The 23,013-nt window shown below is 39.1% G+C and overlaps 1 protein-coding gene and 1 long non-coding RNA gene across 4 annotated transcripts in view; one reads left to right on the forward strand and one right to left on the reverse strand.

The window, feature by feature from the left end:
- Positions 1 to 325: 325 nt before the first annotated feature.
- Slitrk5 (SLIT and NTRK like family member 5) lies at positions 326 to 14,021 on the reverse strand. Of its 2 annotated transcripts, none has more exons than XM_034499143.2 (2): positions 13,353 to 14,021; positions 326 to 10,216 (listed from the first exon to the last, which is right to left on the reverse strand). In XM_034499143.2, the coding sequence occupies exon 2, from the start codon at positions 10,206 to 10,208 to the stop codon at positions 7,332 to 7,334; it is 2,877 nt and encodes a 958-aa protein (XP_034355034.1). In that variant the 5' UTR covers positions 10,209 to 10,216; positions 13,353 to 14,021; the 3' UTR covers positions 326 to 7,331. The 2 variants fall into 2 exon arrangements, with proteins under 2 accessions (XP_034355034.1, XP_034355036.1); XM_034499145.2 differs by lacking the exon at positions 13,353 to 14,021 and adding an exon at positions 12,787 to 13,011.
- Positions 14,022 to 14,228: 207 nt separating this feature from the next.
- Positions 14,229 to 23,013, forward strand: part of LOC143441654 (uncharacterized) — a 327,290-nt gene continuing 318,505 nt past the window's right edge. For both annotated transcript variants that reach the window (XR_013109224.1, XR_013109225.1), the window contains exon 1: positions 14,229 to 14,698. This is a non-coding gene — a long non-coding RNA (uncharacterized LOC143441654). The remainder of the gene's footprint in view (positions 14,699 to 23,013) is intronic.

Below are 23,013 nucleotides of genomic sequence, written 5' to 3' on the forward strand. Positions count from 1 at the left end.
TATACCCAGCAGGAAAAACTTAAAAGCTGTATTTATTTCAGTTTTCCTAACTGGTTTGATTATTTTTCTTTTTAAAAAATGAAATTACTTAGGGGTTTTTAACCAAAGTTGCAAAAGGCACACCAGAAGGAAAATATTCTGAATTCCAGAATTATTAACCACGTTTTAGTCATTGGTCATTGTGTGGGTTGACATAACATTAAAGAATTGTAAATATAATGTCATTATTTGTGGCACAAGTTACTTCACATTCAAAAAAATGAGCAATTATGATCATTGATTCAAATTGATAACAAAAAGAAATACCACATCCAGAGTCATTTAAATAATAAATATATTTTTGCTAGAAAAAATATTAAAGGTAAAATTTTAAAATATTGACCATATTATGCTAATTTTATATTCTTAGAGGAAAACTTTACAAACAACAAGGACACATGAAGAACTTGCATGTATCATTATATTATTTGATATTTTTGGAGGTTTACAACCAATTCAAAGCAAGTTTTCAGCAAAATAAGCTGCTACTTACTTAAAATGTATTTCCTGCACTATTATTATGTTCAAATATATTGACATCATTCTTGGCACATCTGAATCATATTTTTAGTTGCACACTCATTATAAAAAAAAACAAGTTTACCTAGTTATCTCTTTCATCCTCAAAGACATTCTTATTTCAACTGATATTTTTGTAGTTGTTGGTTTTGTTTGCTTTTTTGTTTTTTGTTGAGCTGGCCTTTAGTACTCTCTTCAAGTAGCCAGAACTTAAATATTTTGCAAGGAGCAAACAGTACATGCTGTAATAATTATTTTCTATGGAAAGAAATACAAACTCTAAATAACTGGTGCAGCTTTTCTTAGGACAATGTGAGCATGTAATAGACCAACTATGTAACAAAATAACTTAACTTATGTTTCATCTTTGGGAGACTCCAAGTAATTTTTAATTGGTAACCTTGACACTTCCTCATGTATTTCCATAACATCAATATTTTAGCATAGAGCTATTCTCATTTTTCTTACATTAATTTGGGCATCATTAGATTATAAGCCTAATAATTTGGCCATTTCATATATACAGTCAACATACTATGACAAACCATAGCGCAAAATTTTCAAACCTAGGACTTTGCCACATATATTCTGTATCACAGGGACAGATTTTATTTAAACATGTTTGAAATCCAAATACTCTTATAGCTTAACAGATAATGTAATGTTATGTTAAATTGCTAGATTAAGACTCTATGGAAGCTACTCCACTAGTCCAAAAGATGAGTAAATCTAATTCCTGTTTGTCTAGAAAAACAAATTAATCCCAATTTAATTGTTTAGCAATATGTTCCTCAGATACCGTATTGTTTTGATTAGCAAATTTTATACATAGGAGCAGTCATTTTTTTCTCATTGTATCTTTTGCCTCTTTATCTTTTGCAAACTCTGTAACCAAGGCTAGAAAACCCCAGATTTTTATTAGATTAGCTTATAGGTCTCCCGTTGCATTAATTACTGTTTATTAAAGTACAATGGAGTATATGATAAAGTACGGTGGGAGCTATACATTAAATCGAGTGTGTCATTTAAAGGCATTGACAGCATCATTTACTTGTTAAAGATTCTATGCATACATGGAGATCATCAATGACAAGCCTCTGATGACAATGTAAAAGCCACATCCTCTCTCTCACACTGTCTTGCCAGCTTAGTATTTAATCAGCATGGTGTGGAGTAACTTTTGTTTTCAGTGAACACAAGGAGGTTGAATTAATATGACTGAAATTAATTAGTTAATTAAAGAGCTATACCCATTTCTTTTGTTAAAAATGGGAGGCAGAGAATGATTCTCATTGCAAGAATTAAAAATAACAATGATACTTTCTTCTTATGTCTATCTAGCCTTGGTTACAGAGCTTGCAAAAGGTAAAGAGGCAAAAGATACAATGAGACAAAATGACTGCTCCTATGTATAAAATTTGCTGATCAAAAGAATATGGTATCTAAGGAACATGTTGCTAAACAATTAAATAGGAGTTAATGCTATCTTTTGAGTTTTATTAAAATGCACAGTTACTACACTACAAACGTACAGCAAGTTTGGTGTCAACTTTCAATATTAAGCTTTGTTTTCAATGAACTATACAAAAAGTCTTTTTTAATGTATATAAGTTGAGAACACTAGAAATTGTCACAAATACTGAAAATTACTTATAAGCAAAAGTTAAAAATATCCATTTTCTAAACCACTAATTTTTGTATATAGATGTGTAAATGTGATTTAATAATGATTTATAACAATAAATCTAAATTGAACTGAAATAACTTCATAAATATTTGTTAAAATATTTGTAATGAACAAATGTGAATACTTTGTTGAAAGCATCCTAAGACCAGTGAGCTTTCAGTGAGCCATGGCTCCACCTATGAATGTTTCAAATTAAAAATATCCATCAAGTACAGGTTCAAAACTTCAAGTTTTATAAACACATCTAAATTTTACTCACATATCTGCATATTCATACTAGAAATATACAATATTTGTTTGTTTAGTGATTATTACCCACCTAAAAATCATTAGACAATTTTAACATATTTTCATGACAATGCTTCTTATAGTAAATAGCATCCTGATGTTTAGAATTATGTCTGACATACTTTGCAATATGCAGTGTATTGATATATTTTTATTTACTCAGAATTCAAATGACAACATTTGTATTACATTGATTCTTGTTAAATATCTGTAATTTGATCTTCAACAGCATTTTATAAGAAATAACCTATGCTACTCCAAATTCTTAAATTAAATTTTACTGTCCTTAGAAATGTATATAAAAGTATTCACTTTAATATCAGAATAGTTACCGTTAGATATATTTGATCTGTGACTTTTGAGCCAAATGGTCTGATGAAAACAAAAGAAGAAGAGAAAGCATTAGTCTCTTGTTTCAAACGTACGTATTACATCACATTCAATCTAACATTCTTCAAAGCACAAAACATAAAAGTTTAATTTGAAATTCCGAATGAGCAGTACAGGAAAATTGAATATGCAATGATTCATATCCCATCTGCTGTTTCATGTCATACATGGTGACATACACGTATGAACATATCATACGGGCAATGCAGTTGGAGGAAGACATTAGAAATCGTTTAAAATCATGTGAAGATGAATTTGTTCAAGAGAATATAAATAAATGTAAGATATTGGATGTACGAATTAAATTACTTTAGGCACATAACTATCCAGCTTCTTGAGAGTTAATGTCATGTTTTTGCATTGCAAAATGCTTGAGATCCTTATATCCTTCTCGAACTAAATGTAAATACTTAATTGCATTAACAGTTTAGTTAAAACATCTCTAACATTTTTAATTCCTGGATTACAGTATTTAAAGGAGCTCTTTCACTATTTCCAGTTTGATTTCAGTATGTTAAAATTTTATTCTTAAAAAAATATAGTTGCAACAAACAACTTTTTCACACCAGCAAATATTTTAACTTTGACTTATCTAAAAAGTGCAAGAACATGCTTCAAACTGAATTCAAAGTCTATTTGGGCTCTGCTTTATTTTCGGTAGTATGTAGTCCTGTGATTTGGGAAACAAGACATTGGGCTCTTTACACTAAATGGTTAGTTTTGGCATTTCAGACAAGGACTAAATAATTTTTACTCAATCCCTTTCTCTACTGGACAACAACAACAACTATAAAAAGGCATAAATCCATAAATAAAGTAAGGGAGGAAATAAAAAAGGTGACATTGTAAGGAGAAGGAAAATCATAACAGATTAAGGAAAGAAAATCACATGTAAATAACATGTAATAATCGGAGTTGCTTGCCAAAGATGCAACTGAATATCAAGAATACCATCAATGGGTAAGGTGAAAATCTTAGATCACTGTTTTCATGCATGTGTGTATTTTCTCTATCTCCAAGTATGATTTTTCCTGTTTAGGATAAAGGAAAAATTATACGGGAGACAGAAATGATATATGTAGAATAGGCATGATGGCCCATTTTACATGTGTGAAGTTTTGTTTCACACATTGATGCTAATATTTAAATGAAAATACCTATAAATAATACAATGAGTGACTTTTCTCTCAGTATGCAAATTATGGGAAAGACTCCTCTAAAATCATTACAGTTGTTCCATTATAAGCAGAGAAAATAAAAATAATATTTCTATCTACCTGAAAGTATATTTACATTAGATTATGCAACATATTTAAAAGAATAATCACAAAAAGTAAGCATAACCTGCATCCAAATTTGACTTGGTGACTGAAGCAATGTAAGCTGGTCTCCAAAAATTAATGGGGAGTGTCTGCAGAGCCCCAGAACTCAATCACATACCACTGTACACCTAATTTGATAAATTATCAGGATAAAGATTAAACATCAAAAACAAAATATGCAAATGTACACGTTTAAGCTTCTACTGTGCATAGTAATGTATTGTTTGAAGCAAATATAAAGAGAAAGATAATTTTCATGTATTCTTTGCAATGTGATTCTGAAGAATATTTATTTTCCAATTTAGCAAATTGAAGGTGAATCTATTTTACTCGCTTAATTGGGAAACATTAAAAGATTTTTAGGATGCTATATTTTTTAAAACAGGAAAATTGAAAATTATGTGGATTGTTAACAAAGGTTACTTTAAAATCTTTTAGCGTTTCCTCAGGTTGTATTATAGAAAACCTCAGGTTGTATTATAGAAAAAAGAAAACAAAAGGAATTATCAAAGGAGATCACAGGAATTAGTGCTGATTTTTTTTTTAAAGTTAATTGAAAATATGTTAATAAATTTTCTTTGGAAATTGTATTGTTCAGCCATATGCCTTGATGTTGGTTATTTATGACTTTAAGATAAAAAGATTTGTTATATGGAGGCTTCTCAATGGCATCATCATTTTTAATTTATGAAATACTATCATATTGGAATGTAAAAAAGTGTGAAAGTGATAGCATTTTCAAAGAAAAAGACAACACAGTCTGTAAAGTAGTATTATCAGTCCCACCAATGTGACATGCAACTGTTTTTGTTTGTAACCCTTGGATCTAAAATAGAGGAGGTAGATGAAGAATCTGAGATAAGGTTTTATGTCCATGATAATCCTGTGGCACTACTAAGCTTATTCTTTTTCTCCTTCGGGAGCAAACTTGGGAGAGCCAATGTGGAGAGTGGATAGCTCCCTGCTCTTAGTGAAAGGAGCACTAGAGTTACTTCATTTTTAAAATAATTCTTCAGGAAAACTGTGTCTACCATCTCAATCTGAATTGAAGTTGTTACTGTCAATGTACTCACGGGTGAATGCTGCCTCTTTGTGGCACAATGCCATGGCAACTGTTCCTTGAACAGGAAGTTCATAGACAGACCTTGATGTTGTCCACATTCTAGGTGAGACAGTGCAGAGAAACTGCAGCAGTAGTAATCAAGTGCTGCTTGCTTTTCGAGTTTCAGATTGAGTGTAACATTTCCTCTCCTTGAATGATCATTTAAATTCACTGGAAAGCCTTTTTCAGAGGTGCACAGATTATACCCACAAACATCTCAAACATTTATGATGTCCCTCATCTTCAGATAAGGTATCCTTCTAAACTGAGGAACAATTTCACACAAGTTAAGATATGAAAGTCCTCAGGCTGTATTTACAGCTTGAATAGGGCAAATATAAAACCGTGTAAGAAGAATGAGAATTAACATATTACTTACCATGATCCATGCAAGTACTAGAATCACACTCCAGTGAGAAAACATATAATTAAAATATCATTAATAAACATTCAGTGACATTCAGAAAAAAACAATCCTAAATTTTTTTGGACCAACAAAAGAGTAAACTTTTTGTATGTGTATGCATGAGCATACATACATTGAAATGTTTATAATTAGGGATAACTTATTCTTACTAGGATGAAAATAGCTACTAGTTCCTAAATTGTGAATAAGGGTGGTTCCACCATCTCAAGGAATCATTACTTAAATCCCTCAAAGTTGACATAGTTATCAAGTGTTTATTCAGAAACTATTTAAAAAATTACATGTGCTGGGATACATATGAGACTGTAACAATAGTAGTTCTGTCTTACAGAGATCCTGTTTGTCATTAGCGTCTGCCCAGAGGGATAAAGACATCATACAGAGACTTGTACAGCCCATCATTTGGTCTTCTGAAGTGCAAGTGCACGTGGATCTGTACAAATGCAACAGGGTTTGGTTACACAATCAAAAAATCGGCTACAATAGTAGTCAAATCAATGCATCATTTTGGTTCACTAATAAAAATACTTTTCCAGCTTCTCTGATACAACCAAAAACATCTACACATGTCTCTTAAGAACAAACCAATTCATTGCCCCATCTTTTTCCTTTTATATAGTGGGATACAATCAGCTTCATATTTTAGTTTTCTTTTTGTGTTTAATTGCAGGTCCCATTGGATGGGTTTTATGTACCTTTAAAGACTTTTGCCATTAAGTGCTCCCTGTCTTTAAATATTTAATAGGCCTTTCTGATATCACTCTAGTTTTGGAAATGCAGCTCCTAATACAGTGCAACAACGCCTCTGTGAAAAATCATAGGCTAAATAGTGAAGGAAAGAGGAATGCTAAATGTGCATATAAAAATAGGTGCTACAATAAAATATTTGTATATTTCATCAATAAGTTATTTTGACTAATCAATTATGGATCATATAGCTCTGTAATTTTAATGATTTGTCCACATCTATAGTGAGCCTTTCTGGATCACAAGATTTTTTTTTTTTTTTTAAATTCAAATGTCCAGAATGCATACAAACACATCCTTTAAAAACAAAGGTAAGGATTGAGGGGGAAGGTGGGAGGGGTGGGAGAAGAAGTGAGAGAGAACAAACTTCCTATTAACGTTGGGGTGTGCTAATCTCTCAACCGATGTCAAGGCTCTAAGGAGAAGAGTGTGAGAGAGAAGCCAAAGAGTGAGTAGAATCTAAGCTGCTTCCACCCGCACCCTTCTTAGAACTTCAGAGCTCTGCCAAAGGGACCACAACCTGTTTACAGTCACTCTTGATGCAAATTGCCCTCCAGAAAGCCCTTCTGTCTTCCCCCACAGACAAGAAGAGAAAGTGGTGTGCCTAGTTTACACAAATGTTTCCCACGTGTAAAATTAAGAGGAAATTGCACACCCTTCCAGTTAGCTTCCGCCGAAGCTGAGAATCCTGTGCCAAGGCACTTCGCCCTAAATGTCGAAACGACACAATTAATCAAATGTGTTCACCGAGTGTGTCTGCTTGCTCGCTTGTTCTAAACGCAAAAGCCTCAAATCGAGTGTCTTTGTTTTTTAGAACTGACTAAATGTGGTCTGTTTTTCCAGCACTTCGAGGTAGTCCGGCTCAACATTGAGTTTTGCTTTTAACTCCAGGTACTCGTTCCGGTTCGGTTCTACAAAGACAGCACCCGGAGGGCTGTAGAGCACCGGTTCCCGCAGCCTGCTCTCCCCTGCACCCGGGTGCAAATACTGATGGGGGCGTCGCAGGTCATAGTTTGGGGAGAAAGTGTAAGCAGCCGGGCTGCATGGGAACTTAGGGTATTCCGGGAGGCTGCTGCCTGCAGGGGTGGTGGGGCAGTGTTTGTCTGGCTCTAAAATGCCCCTGTAAAAGCGATCAGCGTCCTGCACCGGAGACAGTAGGTCCTCTCGGGGCTCGATGGTGCTGACGCTGTAGGCGGGGCTCCTCAAGTGGTGGCTTTCCCGCCTCTCCTCCTCCCCAGGCTGCAGCTGCAGCTGCGGAGGGGGCTGCTGCTGAGGCTGTTGCGGCGGCGGCGGCGGCTGCTGCTGCTGCAGGTGGTGGTTGCTGCTGTAAGTGACCTTGAGCTCGTGCAGGTCTTTGTAATCCTCCACGGAATTGCCTTCTCGAGACCGGTAGATAGGGTTTTTGCACATGTGGCCCAGTGGGTGAGGGATGTATTCATACACGTGGCCCGCGGGAGTCTTCACCTTGGGCAGAGCAGGCCCACGATGGTGCACGTGTGCGTGTGGGTGGCCACCCCCGCCGCCGCCTCCACCCCCATACACGCTGTACTGCATGTTGAAAGAGCTCACGTCGGAGTTGTTGGTACTGGTGTGGTCACTCTGGTTCTTTTTCCTCCGTTTCATGACCAGCACGAAAAGGCCTGCTGCCACAAAGACGGACATGATGAAAACCAGCAGCAGACTGAGGATCAACACGGATAAGGGCACAGAGGAAGCCCCGGTACCAGCACCTAAGCCTGCGGGGGTCCCAGTGCTATTCAGCCTCACAGCTGGTGTCGCTGCGTTGGTCCTGGATGGTACCTGGATGGAAGAGGGCGTGGGCGTGGAAACCACCACATCAGAGTAATCTGGACATAGCAGTTCAGACTTGATGGAGCGCATGTAGGTCTCTGCGAATTTCTTGGGCGCCTTACAGATCACTTCGTCCACTAACACCCCTACTTTGAGCTGCTCAATCCACAGCTTCATGCCCACCACGTCACAGGTACAATCCCAAGGGTTGTCATGTAGATCGATTTGAATGAGGGAAGTCAGCTGATCCAAAACTCCACTCACTGGCAAGGAGGTGAAGCTGTTACTCCTCAGGTTCAGCCTGAGAAGTGTCAGGCCAGAGAAGACACCTGAAGGCATGGCCTGCAGCTGGTTATTATTCAAGAATAGCAGCTGGAGGTTTGGGACTGGATCAAAAGTCCCAGACTGGATCTCACGGATGAGATTGTACTGGAGGAAGAGATACTGAAGGCTCTGCAGGCCATAGAATAACTCTGGACTTAGCCTCTCAATCCTGTTGCCATTCAGATAGAGGCGTCTCAGGTTGCCTAGATCCCCAAAGGCCCGGTCCTGGATCATGGAGATGCGGTTGTTACCCAGGTGCAGGAGGTCTAGCCCGGTGGCTTCCAGGAAGTCTGTTCTGCGCACAACAGTTATGTAGTTCTCTGTTAGGTACATTTTCTTGGGATTGTAGGGCTTGGGCTGCAGCTCCGCGATGCTCTCGATCTTGCGCTCTTGGCAGTTGACATTGAGACCCAGATCAGAGATCTGCAAGTTGCAAGTACATGCCGTGGGACACTCCAAAGGCACCGGGGATTTGGTCTGGTAGGCTATGCTAGGGCCATAGTTACTGTAGCCCAAGTCTTTAGAGGGCTGCCTAGAAGTGGGGCGCACTCTGGGTTTGTTGGGCTGGCGGGTCCCCTTAGGAGGCTTCAAGGGGGGTTTGTAAACAGCAGAGGAAGAAGTGGCCACAGAGTTTACAGAAGCTGGGGTGGTATGTAGATACCCCGTGGTGCTTAAAGGAGTCTGTGGCCTCATCTCGTAGTCAGAAATAAGTTTCCTTGGACAAAGTTCTTGCTTGGATACTTCATCCAAATCCCTGCCGTGTAGACGGAAGGGGGTCTCACAGACCACATCGCCCACAAGGGCTGAATAGGAGATGCTGTCCAACCAATCCTTGAGAGAAATTAGTTCACAAGAGCAATTCCAGGGGTTTTCCTCCAGCTGTAATTCCACAACTTTATCCATGTGTTGCAACAGCCCCACATAGGGCAGAAGTTTTAGCCTGTTCCCCCGCAAGTCCAAGTGCGTTAAGGGCACAAAACGGAAAAGATTGTTGGGTAAACCTGACAAGAGATTGTCATTGAGGATAAGCACCTGCAACATGTGCAGTTTCCCAAAAGCATTGGGTTCAATGACACTGATGAAATTGTAATCGACCTGCAGGTATTCTAAGTTCTCCAAGCCAAGAAAGGTATCATCTCGCAGAAGTTCCAATTTATTATTGTTTAGATGTAGTCGCCTCAAACCCCGCAGCCCATGGAAAGCCCCGGTCTCAATGTCTTGGATAACATTGCTACCCAGATGTAAAATTGAAGCCCCAGTGTAATTAACAAACTCATTGGGATAGAGGCGGCTTAGAAGGTTTCCAGACAACAAGAGGTGATAGATTGGGAAACGGGGAGGGCTAATTTCAGAGAGACTGATGATGCCCCGATTCTCACAGCTCACAGTTAAAATGCCGTCCTTTTCCTCACAAGGACATGCATTGTCACAGATTTCCCCATAATAATCGATGGTTTCTGCACAGGAAAGGACGAGAGATGTTACAGCAAATGCTAGAGTCTGCAGCATCCAGCTATGCATTTTTCTGTGAAGGTCCTGTTCCAAAGTTACTGGGGGGCAGCAAACGTGCATTTTACCTCCTGCAAGGGAGAGAGGAAAGAAGGAAATAACAGAATATCACACAAAACCAAGTAAAGGGAGGGGGTCAGAAAGTCTCTCGTTTCCAATAGTTTTTCTCCGAAATTCAAGGGGGCATAGATACATACATAAAACCTCCTCCCTTGTCCAAGTGGAATATTGATGTCCTTCAGACTTTACCAAAACTGTATATTCATTTTGCTTTGAAGTCTCATGCTATTTTCTAATGAGCTTGGCACCAAATGTTCTGTTCTTTAGAAGTTAAAGTCTGATAAATTCCTGTGTTACTGTTCTCTGCCCTCTTCCTATCAAAACTCATCCATAAATATACATAAAATGGCTGTCAGTACAGTTTCATGGCTCCTGCTTGAGAAAAAAAAACATTATTTTTTTTTTAAACAGGATTCTCCATCTCACCTATGCTCCCCACTCCTTGCTTTCTATCAAAATCTTTTCTGATAACAGTTTACTATTAAGATCTCCCATTTTTACAGACAAGCGTGGGGCCACAATACTTTGGGCTATTTTAGACCACCATGAAAAATGTAAGGTAGAAATGTAAAGAATACTTTTCAGAGGCAAAAGGATGCAAGATCATGCAACAAGAAGAGCCAAGAGAAGCTTTTAAATCACCAATTGTCCTCGGATCTTTGAGAATGGAGGTGTGAGTGTGTGTGTCGTGGGGGGGGGGGGGGCGTTTTCGCTTTGCTGGTGGACTTCACCACAGCTATTAAGCACATGAGACGCCCTAATTGTATGCATCATGCCACTTAGCAGCGCTTCTTCTAGAGCGCTCAGCGACCACTTCTCCTCATTGATCATGCCAGCGACGCTACCAAACCACATCTTTAACCACGGTAATAGTTCCGCACGATGGATTACAAAGAACTCAGCAAAGGCATCCGCAATCTCGGAGCAACTCTGAATACTGTGAGTTGAAAGAGGACATTTCTACTGCCTACCCGGAAGCAGCTAAAAGTAAATCACAGACCAGAGGCTAAGGCTCTATTACTGGGTACTCCAAGTCAGTTTGCTACAGCATGCCAAAGTAGCCCCTCTGAGTGAGCAAGATTTGGAAGGAACTACCACCTTGCCAACATCTCCATCTTTGAAGTTGCTTATTACATTCATTTAAATGTTAATGCCCCCTCCCTTATTTTTCTTCCTCATAGAAAAGGAGGCTTTGAATGATTAAGAGACAGCCCAGGCAAGTGTCATAGGTCAGTGTTTTACTATCTGAGTATTATCTCCCCTCCCCCTTCTTTTTTGTCACTGGAGGGATTCTTTTGACTTATTACTTTGGGTTGACAGAAACACTCTTAAAGGATATACATAACCGGGCTTGGGCTTGACCATGCTAGTGCTGCTTTGGGGAGTGTAGATAGAACTGTTGGCTTCTGGGAACCTATCCGTTTTCTCTGACCAACCTTATTTCTGCCTCCCTACCAAAACCTAATGAGAATCTCAAACCAGAAGTAAAGTCAGGAGGTCTCTGAAGCACAGGTTCAAGCTTGGAAGCCTGGCACATGATTACCAAGTCGCACCAACCCGCCTGGTTCAGAGCGTCTGCATTCGCAAGCACATGTACAAGTGTGGCTAGGAATGATTCGCATTTGGCTACCCAGACGTATCCAGACCAATTGGAGGCACAGCACAGAAACGTCCCTATTATATTAGACCTCAACACAGCAGAAGGCTTGGGCTTTAAACACCCTGGTATGAAAGCAAAACGTTTACCTTGAAATCTGGGTTCTCCGCTGGATCAAATGTGCACATCCATTCAGCTGGGTTGGATCCCCTCCCCCTCCCTCGCGGTGCTTCCCCGCCCCCATTCACCTCCTTCCCCATCTCAGAGTCCATTGTAAATTGTGTCCAGCCAGTATTAAATTCGAACATTTACAACTTTAATTCAGTTCTGGTTAGCCAGGGTCGAACAGCCCTTTCCAAACCTCCTCTGCCCTCGCCCCCTCCCCCGTCGTCACCAGCCATCAAAGGAGATAGAAGATTTGAGAAAATAAAGTTGAATGGGCTGGCAATGCTAACAGACTGACTGGGAAAAAGCAGCGCCGATGTAAAATCGCGGGTGCACCACACGTTCTCGGTTTATTTAAAAAGGAAAGAAAGAAAGAAAAGAAAAGAAAAAAGAAAGAAAAGAGAGAGTGGAGAGAGAGAGAGAGAGAGAGAGAGAGAGAGAGAGAGTGAGAGCGAGAGAGCCAGAGACAGAGAGAGAGACAGAGAGAGGACGAGAGGGGGCTGTATTTGTTCGCTCCCCTAAAATTTCGAGCCTGGATCACCGCCTGCTATATCCCTGCATTCAGCAGCATGGAGCCGCTCCCGCTGGAGCCCAAACCCAGGCCGGACCGGTGGCTCCGGGCAGAGCTGCTGGAACCGCCGCTCCGGCTGAGGCAACCGGAGTTCCAGGACGCGAGGCTCCCCCTCCCCCACCCCGCCCCAAAGCAAAGGAAGGGTAAAGGGAGGAAGAAGGGGAGGGAAGAGATGGAAAGAAAGCCACTTCGCCATACCACACAGACACACACAGAAACCTCTTTTGCAAAGTAAACGGCGGACTTACCCCGTCTCACATCTCAGGGGCCCGCTCATCATAGCTACCCTTTAGAAAAACACCTCTTTGGGGTGTGCACTAATTTTTTTTTTTTTTTTTTTCAAGCCTCGGCAGACACAGAAGGCTGCCAGCAGTGCAGGCTGAGCAGCCGGAGGAAAGCGGCACCCGGACGCCGCGCCGCCAGCCCCGGGCCGCCGCCGCGGTGGCGACCGCGGGTTCCGGGGCTCCCCAAAGGGCTCTCCCTGGCGCTCTCCGCGGTAGCCAGGGCGGGTAGCGGGGTGTGGGGTGTGGGGGAGGGGACGGCCGGCGACTCACTGGAAAGGCAGCTCGCGGCTGAGGCTGGGAGCCTGAGCCGGCAGGGCGGGGAGGGCGCAGTGGGGAGGGGGAAGTGGGGAGACCGAGGAGGGGGACGCGGAGCAGGGCTGCCTGGCCCCGCCGCCTGGTCAACGTGCTGGTCAGCCCGGGCGAGCGCTCGCACCCGCTCTCACTCACGCTCCCTCGCACCATCGCTCCCACGCGCGATCCCCAGATCGCAGGGCCCCCTCGCCGTACACCCTGACCCGGCTGGTACTTACTGTTCCCATCTGCACTGGGGGCAACTTTCTCCGACCCAGCGATGGCAGCCGCCCCCTCCAGCCGCCTCGGGCTCTTGGCACCCTCCGGCCTGGGATCGCTCGGGCCGCCCTCCCCTCCCCCCTAGCCTCTCCAGGTCGGCGTCTTCACCACATTCCCCCCTAGTCAGTGTCGCACGCCCCAGGACGAACCAGAGGGAGTGGGGCTCGAGGGTGTGCGTTCATCGCCCGCCTTCTTCTTGCAGCGCACACTGTACATGGTAGTGAGGGGGCGAGAGAAGGTGGTACTGGCCCCCGGGCTGCTTCGGCGGCGGTTCCTCCGCTGTGCTCCTCTCCCCCACACACCACGACCACCGGAGCCTGGATGCCTCTGTCCCCAAGGCGAACCTGCAGTCGCGGCCCCTAATTAGTATTTGAAAGGCTCCCGCATCCTCTTGGCGGCTTCACCACTCCCGGGGTTTGCAGCGGATTTTTGCTATCCCTCCCCAGATGCGGCGCACGATCCTCATTATTTGCAACTCTTTATCTCCGACGTCCTTTGAGGGGTCCGAGGGGGTAGGAGCAGCGTTGCTCTACGCCTGTGGCATGTCCTGGCAGCTTGGAGGTTCTGAAAAAAAAAAAAAAGAAAGAAAGAAAGAAAGAAAGAAAAGAAAAAAGAAAAAAAAAAGAAAAGAAACTCAGAAAAAGTCACGTTTTTTCTCATGGGATCTGAGAAGGCAGTCACATCTGCTGGGTAGCGGGTGCAGGGCCCCGTCCGCAGCACTTGTTTATTGTCGCGCCGCTGGTGCGAGCCAAGCTGCAGCAGACATGATGGGCCCCGGGCGAAGCAGGCGCCCAGTGGCCGGTAGATGGCAGCCGAGAGCGAAGGCGTCCCTTGGCTCTGGAGGCATAGCCAGAACCCTCTTAGATGTCACATTCGTGGAGACAGAGGACTCTTGGACCATGTGCGCAATTGGAGCGTAGGAGTGTGCAGTCGTCTTCTTGGAATGGGAGGACTGGAAATAACCCTGACAGTGTTAGGCTTGGTGGCGATCAGGGACAGATGACTCTTACGGTAGCCGTTTACCCAGATGCTTCTGCCCTTTGGAAGAGTCTGTGTGGCTGGCTGAGTTGTCTCCAGTAAAGAACCCTGGAGGGAGTGGCTCATCCTAGCTTTAAAGAGTGTGTTATTTTTACCTTTTGTTTTTCTTTTTTAAAGAATCACTTTTTCTAAGTATGTCGGAGTGGTTGAACAGGGAGAAAGTGAATACACTAAGTGAACTAGAAATCTGGGAAGAACCGAGATACAGGCAGTGTCTGTTGACACTTTACTTGAAGAGTCACCTGCTGAACTGCTGAGCACCTCTACAGTAAGTATGACTGGCTTCTACCAGGAAACCAGACAACTTCCTCCCCTAAAGGAGGTCTGTATTCTCATAGGATGTGTTTTGCGTTTTAAGAATTTTAGGCCTGCAGTCTTCACAAGGAGCAAAGGAAAATTGTTTGGAGTTAGTGGCCCAGAGCAGGCCAGTTTTACCATGCAAGCTCATTTTACTTTTTCTATTCTGAAATTATCTTTTAAACATAAATAGAATTGTCTGAGTTTTCATTGATGAGAAATCATTGTGGTTATATTCTGATTAAACGTGATTGATATCAATAGATTCCAGGGATAGTAGTTTATGTGTTTGTCTATAAACAGATCTTCACAGAATCCATATATGTTTCATTTTAAGGGCTTATATGGAAGCAGTGAACTATTTCAACCTTTTGAAAAGTTTAATTATTTTAATATTTCTTCTACATAAATATGCTGAGTATATATATTTTAGCTAAGCTGTAAATACTTTTTTGAAGTAGTTTTGTTTATTTCATGTAAGTTTGGATGCTCTCTGAGGGAGAAAGGACTGATGTAATCTGTGACGTCAGTTGTTGAAAATCCTAGAACGCAATTAAGTTTGCATATTCTATCATAGGAATGGCAGCTACTAGGCTCAGGTATATATAATATCCCTTTACAGTAACACTTCATTGAGTTATTTATCCTATAATCTGACAACGTAAAAATTATAAAATGTAAAATCAACTTTTTAACTTGAGAATATTTATTTTACAGATTAATATTAGTCACAGCTACCTTCAGTATGAAAATGCTGAGTCCTGTCAGCAACCTAATTTGTAATGATTACTAAGGCAATAGAATTTCTGATAGGTTGTGGACCATCTCAGTTATTAGGCTGAAGTCTCAGGATATCTGTTTTAGAGTATTAGTGTGTGACACCTTCACAACCCTACTCAATATAAACAGGATTTTAGGTTCTGTTTTACAATATTTTATTCTAAATAGTACTCTATTGAGAAGAAATTTTGACAAACCTCCAAGTATCAAAATACATTTGTTCTATGTTTAACAATTTTGCATGAAGCATTTATACCCACATTCCAGATTCTCTTGTGTGGTTCAAACAAACAAATGAAAGCTTTTAGCATTGCCACAGGAGCTCAGCCACTATCACCACTAGGTGTCCCTACAAACTGCTCTGCTGGGACAGGAATTTTGAGAAATCCTGTGACAGAGACTAGAATAGACTGTAGTAGGAAACCCATGACAGGAATAAAGAAGAAATTCGATTTTTTAATGCACAGACTTCTATTTGACTGTTGATTATTTTCTAGGAAACATAGAAATGGATAATATACAGATGAAATTAAAACCAAGACTTTCATTCACATGATCAAATATATTTGTTTAATCTCTGCTGATCAACAGTAATATGATACGTATGCATGCATGTTTTTTTTACAATACTTAAGTAAACACAATTCACTATTTAAAAACATCTGGATACTGAAAAATGAAATTAATGATCAAATAGTTATGCCGAGAACTAAGGTTTTCAAAAATAAGTTCAATACTATTTAGGTAAGTTGGGTGTAGAGAGCTGAAGACACTTGTCCAAATGTTTGTGAACATAGGAATACTATGATAAGTCATGAAGCAGCACCTGTCAGCAGTACATGTCATATACAGATGTATAATTTGGTAACAACACATTAAAATTCACATTAAAGTATGATCTTCTGTCTTAAAGTGAAGCACATATTTTTCATGACTTAAAATGTATCATTATACTATTATATTTTTAATTATTGATGATCTATGAATGCTCTAAGGAAATTCTTATAATAAATGTACTTATTAAAATACTCTACTTGTGTTATCACTGTGTTGTTTTTTGTCGTCTGCATATCAAATGCTTAGATAAAAATTATGGATCCTCGTGATGCTATCCAACAAGAATTATAAATGAGAAAATTTTTCAGTAATAACAGTGAGATGTTATGAGCATTGATCAACGTCACCAAACTCTAAAGCTATTAAGACTTCCATTAGTTTTTGTTAGACTGTGAGTCGTGAGTAGGCAGGAGCTGTAAAGCTAGATTTCAGACTTCCCCAAATTAGATACAATGTTACTTTTGTGACAGTAATGAACAGGAATTTCCTACAAGGCATTTTATATGTAAATTAAAATACATTTATTTCATAAGGTTGTGATGTCAAAGTTAAATCAATTTTAGACTCTAGAAGGAGAAATTAAACACTGTCTTGTGCTGAGGAAAGCAAGTCATCCTTTGTGGTAGCTTTGATGAGATTACTAGATGAAAGAATCCAAAATATATGTTTTTATCTAGTATGTTACTGTTGGAATTAAAACAAACATAGAATACTGTCATATTTGTGAACTCCACAATGGTGGGCACAGTTGATTTATATCACTGATAATTTATTCACCTCTGGAATTAGTGTATGTATATTGACTTATTATAAATATGAATTTTTCATTCTTTTACAAACATCATTGTAAATATACTCTACAATTTTACATATATCAGATAACTTTATTATGTATGTCATATGTATCTTCTTTGAAAGACAGGTACAATATTGGCCAAAGACGAAGATACATTTATCTTTTGAACAATTATTTTTCAGAAAAAAAAATAGTCTATCAGAATCAAAAATGTACAGATGTAGTAACAAAGTGAAAATGGACAGTTTGATAGTAGAGGTTAATCTTGGTGCAGTCGGTTGCTGCATTTGAACATTGCTAAGAACAATTTCAATACAAAATTAGTAAGCATTCACCTACCTTTGAAGTACTAGTCTAGCTTGAATACTAATGTGTATAGGAATACACCTCTGCTATCATTTGTACTGTATGACAGAATAGCATCAAATGTTTTTCCAGAAAAAACCTAATAATAATAATCATGGAGGAGGAAAAGCCAGAGGGAAAGGGGCAGGGAGGGAGAGCAACAAGGAGGAAGAAAGGAAAATGAATGAGTTTTGTCTTGAAAGATATACATTCAATAATCTAGTATTATTAAGTCATAGAAGACTAGCACTCCTGAAATGAACAGAGATTGCTGCTTTTGTATTTAACTTATACTCTAAGTTTTACTATGTAAAATTTCAATTTATATGCACATTTATAAAATGAAATTGAAAAGATCAGTACGTACTTGAAAAGTAAAATTATTTGAAAGAATGAAGACAGTTCTGATGAAGACTTGCAATGAAGTTCTCAAAACAAATCACTAGCCAAAGGTTCTGAAATATATTTTGTGTTGTTCCTAAGTAAGAATATTATTGCAGATTCTGGATATTTTTCAAGATGAGTGTAAATTAATTAGTTAACATTTTTATACCAGCACCTTTTATTTGTGGATTTTGTTTCTGGCTATCAATATCGACTAACAGAATAGCACCTAATAGGTTCTAGTTTTCATTGAGCTGAGTGTCCAGTATCATCCTGTGCACCAGAACATTAGTTTCATCATACTGTTTCGGATGTGAAGGAAAAGATCAACATCATTCTGTAGGGCAGAGGAGTGAATAAACCTGTAATTTCTAGGGTGTTTTTGCTCTTTCCTGTTATCTACATGAGGATGAGAAAAAAAATCAGCATTTGTGTCATGTTTAAATGTATAAACTCTACTCAGACTCAGCTAGAACAAAGGCTACTGCCATCTGGCTTGTTCTAGCACTCAAACATGTGCATATCACAGAAGGCAACCTGTTCTGCCACACAGCTAGCTTGGGTTTTTATCTCTCTCTTTGCTAGAACAGTGACTATTCCCATGGACTACACAACTTCTTACCCCTCAGCTACCTCTTGCCATGTTTAGAAAACCAGTCCAAACAGCTATCATCTTTTGTCTGATTTTTTCCTGTTTTTTCAAAAAAAAAAAAAAAAAAAAAAAAAAAAAAAAGAAGAAGAAGAAGAAGAAGAAGACCACACTTTGCCATGACAATTTCACAGTTATTTTCTATATGAGAAAGTCTGTTTTAATATGCTGTCATTAACTCTGTTAGAATGCTCCATCCAATCATACTCCCAGCATCTCTTTATCCTCCAACGTGATGGTGTTTTCCCAAACAGTGATATTCTGTTTTATATTGCTAGTCCAACTAACAACCTTTACCTAAGCGTTATAATCCCAGAAACAAGGGATGCAATTAAAATTGAACGAGAAAACAACATCAAGATTGAAAAAAATGACACAGATAAAGAATAAAGCAAGAAACTTTTCACATGCTTCAAGCTCCCCTATTCTGGGTGTCTGGATTGCACATTTGTATTTGTGAAAACACTTCTCTAGGTGGTTGATAAAGGTTAATTGTACTTTCTCTCAAAAAAGTATATGATAACCACATAATTTTATAAGTAATAAATACTATAATGTCATGTTTTGGGGAAATGTAATCATTAAATTTATCATTTAAATCACTAAATTTTATTATATATTAAAAGTTTTTATTTATTTATTCTTCTCTCATATATTACATTTTGACTGCAGGTTTGACTCCCTTCTCCCCCCGCCCCCTCCCCCCCCCCGGTTTCCTCTCCTGCAAATCCAGGATGTCCCCTAACCAGAGAATGGATAAAGAAATTGTGGTACATATACAAAATAGAGTATTATGTTGCTTTTTAAAAAAGTAACATCATGAAATTTGAGAACAAAGGGACGAAACTAGAAAATATGTTTTATTCTCAGGTACCTTCATGAAAAAGTAACTTTTGTAAAAATAGATTTCACAGCTAAAATTTTCTGAAAGATTACATAATGTAATTTGTCATTAAATCTTCAATCTACTGAATGTTTTGTAGTGACATAGAATTCATAGTCAGTGTCAATAACATCTTATTATATGCTTCAATATTCACTTATTATCATGTATCTCAACAGAAAAAGATAGTCAATTTTGATTTAAAGCATCAACATGGGATTAAAGTTTCATTTTGTAATCAATATGTGTCTTAATTACTGCATGGTTTATGAAATGACTGCTGTGTATACAGAATTTGATTATGCTACCACTTTTTCAAAAAGAGATGTGCAAGAGTTTTATTCTGAGTAATTTTAAATTTAAATATTTTGAGAATTTCATATGTGAATAGTCTATTTTCATCACTGACACACCTCCGTCTCCTCTTCCGACTTCTCCCCTATATCTGTATTCCTATGAAATTCATGATACCTTTTCTGTAACTGATACAACACATATGTGCATGTGTTTTGCACAAATACTCTGTGTAAGTAGATAGATGCGTGATAGAGTGAAATAGATGTTGTACCATGTGAGCAATTGCTGCTTTTAGGCATCACATCTGGATGGGGTTATTTATTGCTTTTCTCCCATGGAGAACCACATAACATTTTCAGTCACTATGAGTTCTATGATAATTAAAAATGTTTCATTGTAACATTGATATAATAGCACTTTGAAGTAATCTGAATGATCTAGTTTTTGGCAAAGAGGTGGTGAATGCTAACAGGAACCTATTTGATGCTGATTGTTGACGTATAATGTGATTTTGCACCCACAGTTCAGTGTGAGCAGGCAGCTCGCAATGTCTGAATATTCAAAATCAAAGGAAAACAAGTTATGTACACATAGCCATGTACTCATTGCCTAGGTTGGTCGTGTGCCTTAGATTGTCTTTTTCCCATCTAACTATTCCAATGATTTAATGAAATAATCTAGCTTACAGATAATATCTTAGTTATTTTTTTCTGTTGCTGTGATAAAACACTATGAACAAGGCAACATATAAAAGATAAACTGTGATATAGCTCATGGTCCCATTTCATGATGGGATGGTTAGGGCATGGTGGCTGGGCATCTGAGAGCTCACATCTTCATGCACAAACAAAGGTCAGAGAAAGCACAGTGGGAGTTGTATATGTCTTTAGAAACCTCAAAACCTACCCTCGCTGAGACACCTTCTCCATCACGGACACACATTTTTCCAATATATTTTATGTATTGCATTTCAAATGTTATCCCCTCTTCCCAGTTTCCCTTCCACAAACCCTCTATTCCATCCCACTGTCCCCTGCCTCAATGAGGTTGCTTCCCTACCCACCTACTCACTCCCACCTCACTGCCCTGGCATTCTCTTACTCTGGGGCATCAAGCCTCCACAGGACCAAGGGCCTTCCCTTCCATTGATGCCAGAAAAGGTTATCCTCTGTTTTATATTCAGCTGGAGTCATTAGTCCCTCCAGGTGTACTTTTGGTTTAGTCCCCAGGAGCTCTGGGGGGTCTGGTTGGTTGGTATTGTTGTTCTTTCTATGTGGTTGCAAACCCCTTCTGCTTCTTCAGTCCTTCCCCTAACTCCTCCACTGAGGTCCCCATGCTCAGTTGGATGGTTGGCTGCAAGCATCTGCATTTGTATTGGTTGAACTCTGGCAGAGTCTCTCATGGGACACCTGTATCAGGCTCCAGTCAGCAAGCTCTTCTTGGTATCTGCAGTATTGTCTGGATTTGGTCTCTGCAGATGGGATGAATTCCTAGGTGGGGCCATCTCTGATAGCCTTTCCTTCAGACACACATCTTAATACTTCCACCAGTGAAAAATTAAATATTCATTCATATGCACCTGTGAGGGGAATTGCCATTCAAACCAACAAGATAAAAACATGAATTTCAAGAAAATGGCTTAATATAAATTCACAAAGAGTGCACATTCTAGAGGCTAGATTTTATACATTGTTCTGAATTACAAGGGCTCACAGTACCTATCTGACATAAATTGATGTTTTTCAAATGGATACTTGAGACTTTCACCAAAGTCTATAGAAAAATAAATGTGTGTTTTGTGTGTATGTTCTAAGTATGAGTGTGTGTGTATTCTCAGTAATTAGCTTCTATGTAAATTATTTCTAAATTCTTCAATATGTCTTCGATAAACTATTTTGAAAAATAAACAAGCAGGAGTGCATTGCAAATTATTAATGTAAAAATTGCTCTTGGGAGTGTTGTGATAATTAAACTATCAATTAAACTGATAATAAATGTATAAAGTATCATGCATGCTGATATAATTCAGTCATATAAGGAGTATTTTTATTGCTAGCAAAATTAATATCATGGTAACTCAAGTATAGAATGGATATAGCAAAACTTGTTTGAATGCAGACAGTATTACTTACCATGAATTAAAAGATTTATTCAGAGAGGTATATGCTATGAGGTAGCACAGTGGTCAAAGATAATATTTTTAACTAAAAACAAAATTTCTAATATACAATTCATTCTGATCATGATTTCTCTTATCCCAACTTTGTTCTAATTCTCCTTACTTACCCACAAACTTAATTGGTACCCTTTCTTTCTTCCCCTCACTAGCATGTGAATATGAGAATAATAAAGTAAAACAAAAAAAATAATGAAACAGGACTAAACAATCAGAAGAAAAAGAGACCAAGGAAAAGCACAAAAAAATAGATGCAATGACACAAACATCTGCACATGTAGAAATAAAAAAAAATAAACCCAAAAACTGGAAACCATAATGTATATACAAAGATCTGTAAGGTGAAATAATTTTTAATAGTAATAATAATTGATAATAATAGTAATAATAATAATTAAATGATAGTGATAATAATAATAATAAGCAATATGAGACATAGCACTTGTGAAATAACATTGTGCTCATTTGGTGTTGGACATCTACTGGTGAGCATGAGGCCTGCCCTTAAGAACGGTTTGTATACTCAGTGAGATTTCTTTGAACAAAAGGTATATTTGGTTTAAGAGTTGATCATAGATTAGAAACAGGTTCTAGGCTAAGAATGGGGCTGGTGGTGTCCATATCTGCATGTTCTAACACCATGTGGCCTAGACTTGTACAGGCCCTGTGCCCCCTGCCACAGTCTCTCTGAGTTCAGAAGAGCTTCTACCATTTCATGTAGAGAAGGTCTTCACTCCTTGGGGTCCACAATCCTCTCTAAGGAATCTTTCTGTCTCCTCTTTTCAAAATTCCCTGGGGGTATTGATTTGATGGAGACTTCCAATTAGTACTGATTGCTCCAAGGTCTCTCCCTCTCTGTACAGTGTCCAACTGTGGGCCTTTGTACTTGTTCCTATTTGCTAAAGAAGTAAATTACTTTGATGCTGGCTGAGCAAGACACTGATGTATAGATACAGCAAAATATCATTAAAAGTGATTTTATTGATATATATATATCAATGTATAATACATGCTACTACATGTCTATATCTATATCTATCTATATCATGTATATTTATCTGTATCATAGCATAATAGAAGTATTTTGTTTACTGTCAGGTACCTGACGAATCTAGTTTCAGGTTCTGGGCAATCAATGT

The sequence above is a fragment of the Arvicanthis niloticus genome, chromosome 3, assembly GCF_011762505.2.
Source record: "Arvicanthis niloticus isolate mArvNil1 chromosome 3, mArvNil1.pat.X, whole genome shotgun sequence".
NCBI lineage: Eukaryota > Metazoa > Chordata > Mammalia > Rodentia > Muridae > Arvicanthis > Arvicanthis niloticus.